We start from the raw sequence: 9,440 nt of genomic DNA, 5'->3' as shown, positions 1-9,440 counted from the left end.
CTCTAGGGTATGTTTTATTTGAGCTGATGGTTCAACTGGTCTAACGGCATGATCTACTATGACCACTTGGTTGGGTGGTTGACCAGCATGGCTGAGCTGGTTGATCATCATGACCAAGCTGGTTGACCGGCGTGACCATGATGGTCGCACTGGTCGAACAGTATGACCAAGCACGTCAACCAGTATGATCAAGCTGTGCAACCAGTATGACCAAGGTGGTTGATCAGCATGACCAGCATGACCATCATGATCTTGTTGGGCAACCAGTATGACCAAGGTGGTTGATCAGCATGACCAGCATGACCATCATGATCTTGTTGGGCAACCAGTATGACCAAGGTGGTTGACCAGCATGACCATCATGATCTTGTTGGTCAACCAGCATGAGCAAGGTGGTTGACCAGAATGACCAGCATGACTATCATGATCTCATTGGTCAACCAGCATGACCAAGGTGGTTGACCAGAATGACCAGCATGACCATCATGATCTCGATGGTCAACCAGTATCAGCATGACCATTTTGATCTTGTTGGGCAACCAGTATGACCAAGGTGGTTGATCAGCATGACCAGCATGACCATCATGATCTTGTTGGGCAACCAGTATGACCAAGGTGGTTGATCAGCATGACCAGCATGACCATCATGATCTTGTTGGGCAACCAGTATGACCAAGGTGGTTGACCAGCATGACCATCATGATCTTGTTGGTCAACCAGCATGAACAAGGTGGTTGACCAGCATGACCATCATGATCTTGTTGGTCAACCAGCTTGAGCAAGGTGGTTGACCAGAATGACCAGCATGACTATCATGATCTCATTGGTCAACCAGCATGACCAAAGTGGTTGATCAGAATGACCAGCATGACCATCATGATCTTGTTGGTCAGGCAGCATGACCAAGGTGGTTGACCACAATGACCAGCATGACCATCATGATCTCGATGGTCAACCAGTATGACCAAGGTGGTTGATCAGCATGACCAGCATGACCATCATGAACTCGTTGGTCAACCAGCATGACCAAGGTGGTTGACCAGCATGACCATAATTATCTCACTGGTCCATCAGCATGACCAAGGTGGTTGACCAGCATGACCATAATTATCTCACTGGTCCATTAGCATGACCAAGGTGGTTGACCAACAAGTCCATTAAACTTTATTGAAAGCATAACCAAGAGTTGGTTCACCAGCTGGCATACCAGTAGAGTAGGTTATCTCCTGGATCAGAGACTAGATGACCAGCTGGAAACCAGCTACCAGCAAGTAGTTACCTACAGAAGAATGGAGCCTATTAAACTTCAGCTCCTGCACTGATAACAGCAGATGTGCTCCTCAGTGCTACTTTTCTCATATTTCCACTTGAGTCATGCTCAGTACTTACCCATTGGTGGTTGTTCATTGGTGGTCACCTGATAGCTGCAGGAAGGCCGGGGCTCCCAGCAGTAAGGGCTGCACGTGATCTGGTGTAACACTGCCTCTGCTGAACTGCACTGTTAATTAAGAGTGGCTGATGGACGTGTGGTTTCATATCTCTAACCTCACTCTCAGTAGATTTGAGCTAAAAAAAATACAGGGGCCACTTTATTAGAAACCCTGGGTAGCTCCACCTCAATGGTTTACAGTTCATCAACGTGTTGGTCTTCAGGCTCTTGATGATTGACGCCGATGTGTTTGTAGCACTGGTAAAAGTTGGGTTGGGTTTTTCAGCCATAACATTAAAACCACTGTCAGGTGTCAAGTGATTAACATTGATGTTATGGTTCCAGGGGGTCAAGGTCAAGGGGTGGACCAGTTAGTTCTTGAAGGCGACGAAGGTGTGAGAACCTGAGACACTTTGACAAAAACCTAGACGACTGGGTCAGAATATCTCCATAACATCAGGCAGGTCTTGTGGGGCTTTCAAAGTATGCAGTGCAGGACTTACAGGGTCTCCTGCTAATGTTGCTAATATCATTGATGCCAGATACCACTGGACCACAGGTTCTGTGGAGTCCATGTATCAATGGGTCAGAGCGGTTGGAGGCACAAGAGGCACCTACAGAATATTTTACAGATGTTTGTTCATTAATGATTTAATTAATTAATTAATTATAAGTTTTTATTTATAAAAATTAATTTGGATCCCCAATTACCCAATACTCCCGACACTGAGAGGGTGGACATAGACCCACGCCTCATCCTCCATAGCCCTCTTTTTCCGAACTGCTGCCGTTGCAACACCACCGGGCAACCGATGCCCAAAGCACTTGTAGGAATGCTCTGCCAATGGCTAGCAGCATGACTGCAATTTGAACATACAGATGGTTTTAATGTTATGGCTGATCAGTGTAATCAAGTTAAAATTTTTAGGCCTATTTCCGTCTGTAGCGTAAAGCACATAAACACATTACACCAGTTTATTACAGTAAACAAGAGAATGTCAGTTGCTGACAGGATTATTTACCAACCTGAAATACATGAACATCATCAGAAGTCTAGACAGGATCAGTCTATGAGCAGAGAGAAGCACGAAAGGTGCAGAACATCCTGTATACAGTACCATGCAGAAGTCCTAGACAGTCAAAGAATTTTTGAATATTCGTCCGTAAAACATTAGAAAAAATAACATACGTGAGAACCCTTCTGAGGTCTGAAGAACGTGATGTCCAGGTTCCACATCCATCTCTCTTATGAAACCAACAATGGTTAAAAATATTTGGCTGGGGTCATACAACAGGGGGCGCTGCACTCAAGCATGTCATCTCCAAAAACCTACAGTTTAACAATTGTTCAACTATATGTCCAAATGTTTGTGGACACCCCATCTAACAAATGCATTCAGCTATTTCAAGTTGCACCTATTGCTGACACAGATGTGCAAATGCACACACACACACACACACACACACACACACACACACACACACAGCTTGTCTAGTCCCTGATGAGAAGTATCACCAATAGATAAGGACTTTCTGAAGCAGATGTAGAGGTAAACATGAACCTACTGGCACCATGCTGTCTAATGCCAGGCGTGGGCTAGAGGGGTATAAAGCCCCCCTAGTAGTGGAAGAACTGTGTTCTCTGGAATGATGGATGGTGCTCGATCCGATACTTCTGGGATGAGTTAAGGAGTTGGGGATGAATGAGGTGTGGTGGTGATCATTCATTCAACATCCTGATCTCACTAATGCTCTTGTGATGCGCTGAATGCAGTCAAATCCTCACAGCAATGCTCCGCCAGTTCCAGTAGAAAGTCTTCTTCTCTGGACAGTAGAGACAGTTACTCCAACAAAAGCAGGATCAACTCTTTTCAATGCCATGATTCCAGAAGAAACAACGAATGAGCAGGTGTCCCAATACTTTTGTCCTTTTAGTGTATTTCCCAGACAGCTTAATTAGCTTAATCATATATATTGGATAATAATGCAATAATTAAATAATGAAAACATGAAGACATGGAGATATGAACATTTAGCTGAGTTAGTACCCAGGGGCGAAAGGAGGTGGGTTGAGGTATTCTATCGGTAAAGCTCCAGCAGCCTCAGCAGAAGGTTCAGTTTTGTCTTTAGGGTCGCTGGGGTCTCCACTGAGCTCCTGCAGGCTGGGCTCTGTGAAGGCAGGCTCCTTTCTAATGTGATGTTCATTGATTTCTATGTATGTGTGCTCCTCGGACTGGTGCTTCTTCTTCTGGAATATCTTCTTGCACTGGGCCAGGCTTATTCGTGCAGACTTTGCTTCCACGCTAGTCTTCTGACCATTGCCTGGGTCTTCAGGCTGCGGTGAAGGTAAAGGCCTTTCTATGTATGCTGCCGGTAATCCTTTCTTTTTGTCTGCTCCAGCAGTGCTTTGTGGAGGGCAGTGTGGCGAACTGCTTCTGGGGGGTATATTCGGTGGTACAGGTGGTGGTGGTGGTGGTGCTGGTGTGTCCAGATGTTTGGTTCTGGGCTTTGGGACAGGTCTGGGAGGAGAGGCCTGAAATAAACATACAGCGCTTTGAGACGATATCAAGAATCAAACCACTTACATCAGGCAAAAGTGAAAGTTTCAGCAGTCGCTGGCATTTAGTATGTAAAATGCATTACATGCACTACATGTCCAAAAGTATTCAGACACCCCCTGTAATTAGTTAATAGTGCATCATAGAATGGGGTGCTCTGGAGAAGCTGCATATGACCCTAAGACGTACGGCTCAGTCTGGAGTGATTCTGGCACTTCATTAAATATCACTACCTGACCTCACAAACAGAGCCTTCCAAGGCATCCTCGAATTATGCGACCGCTTAGGGCCCCAACGCAACCAGGGGGCCCCCAATAGCACTAGGATATCTCAGGTAAAGGCGATTTTTATATGAATTTATTTTCATAGTTGGCACACCAATACTAGGTTAATCCATTTCTGCAGTTGGGCAAATGCAGATATGCGCCTCTTGGATGGTCAATAAAGGCCCAGGCGCCTCAGCATATTGGTATGGGGGTGCCCAAAATGAAGATCTGCTTAGGGCCCCACACAAAGGCTTGGGCCGGCCCTGCTCACGAATGCTCTTATGGCTGAATGCAATCAAATAATTCTTGTATCAGTGTTCTAACATTGAGTGTGATGACTATAATATCGTCCTACGATGCTGCATTCACCAGACGTCTGAAAGGTCCCTGAATGCAGCATCGTAGGACGCTGTTTTTTTATCGAATGCAGCATCGGTATCGGCTATCGTATCGGCTGATCCTCAGCATTAGGAGACTCGGATTCAAACGGGAGCAATAACTGGATCTGGACATCGCTGGTTCAAGCATTTGCATACTAGTGTATATTAAAAAACAGTAAGTGGGTAATGTTAACATAAAATTAATAAAAAGATCAAACAAAATGTGAATAAATGCAATTATTAAAAACCATATTTGCATCTACAGAACTATAGTAGACTAGTATAGCTGTAGTCTTCTGCCAACTGCTATTTCCATTACTTCCATATGAGTCTCTGAAGCTTACCATGTCCTGTAGGTTAAGAGCAGCAAGCTCAGCGTCCAGGCAGGGATAAAGTCTAGTAGGATGGTCTTGTGGGGCAGTGGGGGGCGTGCCAGTGCTCTGCTTCAGAAACGGAGGACATGCCGGCAGCGCGGGACGTAGGTCTTCGGGGTTATTCGGCTCAGGTCTGGGGCTGTTTGGCCGGACATCAGTGCCAGGAGGACAGACTTGCCTTTTGGGGAATAGCAGTTCAGCATAGTCTGCTGTATCCTTAGAGACCTGTGAGTGAACAGGGTGCCAGGGTCAGAAATACATGTATACATGCACCAATCAGCCATAACATTAAAACCACCTGTGTTATATTTTTAGCTCCCCCTTGTGCCCCTAATAAAACAGCTCTGACTGGTTGACTCTAGCATTAGCATTTTAGCAATATGTGCTATAGTAGCTCACACATCAGTAAGCATTTGATTGCCTGTGACTCTTGGTGCTTCCTTGAAGCATTTTCGGTAGGTACTGACCACTGCATACTGGGAAGGCCTCACAAGACCTGCCTGATTGAGATTTTTGGAGATGTTCTGACCCAGTCTGTGGTCTAGCCATTACAGTTTGGTTCTTGTCAAAGTATCTCAGATTCTTAAACTTGGACTAAACTTGGAGATATGGTCCAAAATGACTTACTGTAACGAGCATTAGGCCTAGATCCCGACATATAAGCCTAAACTTATAAGAATTCCAATGAAAATCCACTGTCAGTAATTAGAAATTCAGGAATTCAGATATTTAGTCCAAGACCAGGCTTAATCCACGTCTTTTTCACTCAATCAGAGTCTGTAACTGTCATTTTTTTATAATAGAAGAGACTCTGGAGCCCATCCTGATGTTCCACTAACATTCTCAATGAATAACAGTCTTCTGACTGACAGAAAATCCCACCTGGCCACAGGCAACAGTGAGCACCTCGACGTAGGGCCGAATGGGGGTCCTGCGGTGAAAGGCCACCAGGTCGTGGAGAGAGCGATGTTGCGTCTTCTCCCCCACGATCACATACTGGTTACCAGGCAGCATGTCAATCATGAAGTGTCTGCAGCGGTCCTCAGCTCTAAAGGGGGACACAGACACACGTTTAGGGGGAAAAAACGGTTCGTTCGTTAGTTCAGGCCGTGCAATCCAGTACATCACTGACTCACCTGTAAGACAAGGTGTATCCTATCCTGCTCTCACTGACTCGGATCAGGAAGTAGCCCGCTGGCTTGGTCATCAGCATTTCCTCCGCCTCCCTGCAAAGCATTTAAATCAGATGGAAAAAAAAGTGTCCCGAAGGCAAAGTACCTAGCCCAGAGCTCTAACCGCTGAGCCCCCCTTTGCCCCTTATTATTTGACTATATGGAAAAAATCAGCCATAACATTAAAACCACCTGCCTAATGTTGTGTAGGTCGCTTTCATGCCAGCAAAGCGGCTCTGACCTGTCGAAGCATGGCCTCCACAAGACTTCTGAAGGTGTCCTGTGGTATCCGGACGCCTTCAGACGTTAGCAGCCGATCCTTTGAGTCCTGCAAGTTGCGAGGTGCGTGCGGCCGCCATGAGCATCAGTGAGCCTCGGCACTGTCGCCAGGTCACTGGTTGTGCCTCTCTTTGGAGCACTTTTGGTAGGTGCTGACCACTGCATACTGAGAACACCCAACAAGACCTGCCTGATGTTTTGGAGATGTTCTGACCCAGTCATCGTCTAGAACATCACAGTTTGGTTCTTATCACAGTGGCTCTGAGATTCTTACACTTGTCCATTTTTCCTTCTTCATCACCTTCAACAACTGACTGTTCACCTGCTGCCTAGTATGTAGTTCCCTCCACTGTCAGGAGCCACTGGAACCAGATCATCAGTGCTATTCACTTCACTTAGCACTGGTTTTAATGTTATGGCTGATTGTGGTTGCAAATGTAACAATAAATGCTGAAGTATTTCTTTAACCTCTTGAGACCCTCTTGAGATTCCTGCTTCTCTGCACTATGATACTTCATTTTTTGAAACTTTGACCCTTTGACCTCACATGAGGACATTGTTTTCTGCAAAAACGACCTCCTGTACAGACTAAGTTTAGTTTTTATGCTTGTTAGGTCCTACTAATCCAAAATGAGAAATTAAAAATGCACATCAAGCTAAATTCCAGGTCTCAGGAGGTGAAGCTGTAGAGTAAACTACTGAGCCACAGGGAAATGCCAGCTGTTTTGACCGGCACATCCATAAAGTGTTCAAATAAAACCCACTATACTGTTCCTTCTCCAAGCAAAGCTCTCACCGATGAGTAAACGTGAAAATTGACCCCCTGCCCTGCCCTGCCCAAACCAGCCATGTATGTAAAAGCATGTGGAGCAGATGTGATCTGTATCTGCGTCTGACGTGAACCGCATTTCTGAGCCTTACTTCCTGGAGATTATGCCATGGAACCACTCTGGAACGATCCCGTTCTTCACCACACAGGTCCTCTGAAACTCCACAAACCAGGCCAGGACGGCCTCTCGGCTGGCCTGTGACACCGCTCCAGCCATCTCACACACACACACACACTGATAGCCCGTACCCTGATGACAGAAGGACAGATAGAGCGGTCAGTTCCGAGTCCGAGTCACGCGTTCCAGGCTTAGGCGTCTGTAGACGTCTCTCGCCTGCAGTGATGAGGAACAGGAGGCCTCAGTTCGTTCATAACCTCTGACAAAAACGTGTCTACTGTAAACAGCATGAGCTCATGCTAAGGGCCCAGTAAAGGCCCTCACATGTTGTTTATAAATGACACAAAAGAAAATGCAGTTGGAAAGAAGGGGAAGTTAGACAGGTTCCTTTTGGTATATTTGAATAGATTTCCATATTTAAATCAATAGCCTGACCTATAAATACCTCATTAAATAAATTCATTCATTAAACAAAATAGTGTCAAATTAGCATGATACGATTCCCTGATTCTGATCAGAAAGTCATTAATACACCAACATTGACCAAATTTCTCAACAACAAAGTCATTCCCAGTGCTTCGGTGTGAGAAACTGGCTCAGAATCATCGCAATGGAAAAAAATCGCAATGGTGGCGAATTGAACCAGACGTCTGAAAAGTTTAACACCCCTAAAAGCTACATCCTAGAACGTTGGTACAAAAACAGTGGGTATAGATACACTGCCGGACACCTGAGGCATTGTTTAATGGTAGATTCACCAAATAGTTATACCCCAAAATGTATTTTGGGGGGTTGGGTGTGGTAAATAACACTTTAAGATTTGAGATTTACCAGTATTTTACCATCCTTAACATTAAATATATAAAATTTAGGAGACACCAGTGCTGCCTAATGCTTCTGACATTGTTTTGTGGTAGTTTTGTGATAAGACTTGGCCTAAAACCATTCCAACCTTCTTTTTTTTGAAAGTCTTAAGGGCGTTATAAAGCAAAATAGTCCCAAAAGCATTCACATTTCTTTAATTTCTCACTATTTTACCATCATCAAACATTAGTTTCATATAAAACTCAAAAGGCATGTGTAGGTTCACTGGTGGGTTTGGATAGCAAATAAAATGGCTAGATCTGTGTTGTAGTCATGGCGAACAATGTCTGGTTCCATTCACCACCACTGTAAAGAAATCTGTGTGGGTAAGTTTCTCTACAATGAAACATTATACACCAAACTCACAACCATGCCTGTGTTTACCTCTCCATCCCTAAATTTTACAGCAGTTTTGATAAATCTGTGAAATTCCCCTTTAAGTATATATAGATGACTGACCAGTGATACAGCTGAAGCAGCTCAGCTCACAGCTATGAGTCAGTGCTGAGTTCTGTTTGAATCAGTGAGATTTCTACACACACACACATACACACACACACACACACACACACATTACATCTACAGCCACTCCATTCTCTAACAGCCATTATCAGAGTGTGTCTTACCTGCCCAGACAGACTCACCTGTGTCGCTCTGAACTACGCCATGACTGTGATTGTCCACGACAGGCCTGGTTGTTCAGTGTGAGCAGTGTTAGTGGAGCCGCAGTGTCTGGGTGAAAGTCGACCCGTGTAAACGCTGGGAGTGGCATTGCTTCCGTCATGCTGCACCACGTGAGGGAGGCTATTATCACAACCACATCTCTTCCTGCAAAGACCTGAAGTGCTGTGAATTATTCTGTATGTACACACTATATGTCCAAATATTTGTGGACACCCCTTCTAATGGAGGCATTCGGCTACTTTAAAGTTGCACCCATTGCTGATAAGCATGAACCTATTGGCACCATGCTGCCTAATGCCAGGCGTGGGCTAGAGGGGTATAAAGCCCCCCAGCAGCATGGAGCTCTGGAATGATGGTGGTGGAGCTCCATCCAGTACTTTTGGGATAAGTCGTAGAGTTGGGGATGATGAGGTGGTGGGGTGGTGATGATCGAACTCTCTTGTCACTGAATGCAATCAAAGCCTCACAGCAATGCTCCTCCAATATC

The 9,440-nt window shown here is 45.1% G+C and overlaps 1 protein-coding gene across 4 annotated transcripts; it reads right to left on the bottom strand.

The window, feature by feature from the left end:
* Nucleotides 1–2,390: 2,390 nt before the first annotated feature.
* On the bottom strand, nt 2,391–9,006 carry hsh2d (hematopoietic SH2 domain containing). Of its 4 annotated transcripts, none has more exons than XM_072660337.1 (6): nt 8,914–9,006; nt 7,380–7,537; nt 6,144–6,233; nt 5,890–6,055; nt 4,978–5,232; nt 2,391–3,962 (listed from the first exon to the last, which is right to left on the bottom strand). In XM_072660337.1, the coding sequence occupies exons 2-6, from the start codon at nt 7,502–7,504 to the stop codon at nt 3,471–3,473; spliced, it is 1,128 nt and encodes a 375-aa protein (XP_072516438.1). In that variant the 5' UTR covers nt 7,505–7,537; nt 8,914–9,006; the 3' UTR covers nt 2,391–3,470. The 4 variants fall into 4 exon arrangements, with proteins under 4 accessions (XP_072516438.1, XP_072516442.1, XP_072516439.1 ...); XM_072660341.1 differs by lacking the exon at nt 8,914–9,006 and adding an exon at nt 6,372–6,644 and having other exon boundaries at nt 6,144–6,229; nt 7,380–7,448; XM_072660338.1 differs by lacking the exon at nt 8,914–9,006 and having other exon boundaries at nt 7,380–7,648.
* Between the last annotated feature and the right edge of the window lie 434 nt (nt 9,007–9,440).

The sequence above is a fragment of the Salminus brasiliensis genome, chromosome 17 (assembly GCF_030463535.1).
Source record: "Salminus brasiliensis chromosome 17, fSalBra1.hap2, whole genome shotgun sequence".
Classification (NCBI taxonomy): domain Eukaryota; kingdom Metazoa; phylum Chordata; class Actinopteri; order Characiformes; family Bryconidae; genus Salminus; species Salminus brasiliensis.
The sequence above is the reverse complement of the archived record's forward strand: the minus strand, read 5'-3'. Positions and strand labels throughout refer to the sequence as shown.

Bases quoted from the DNA above. Each gene is read 5' to 3' on its own strand.
- hsh2d (XM_072660337.1), bottom strand. From the start codon at position 7,504: ATGGCTGGAGCGGTGTCACAGGCCAGCCGAGAGGCCGTCCTGGCCTGG. The intron at 6,234-7,379 runs GTAAGGCTCAGA...AATGCTTTGCAG, and splicing joins CATGGCATAATCTCCAGGAA to GGAGGCGGAGGAAATGCTGA. The intron at 3,963-4,977 runs GTAAGCTTCAGA...TGTTTATTTCAG, and splicing joins CTCTTAACCTACAGGACATG to GCCTCTCCTCCCAGACCTGT.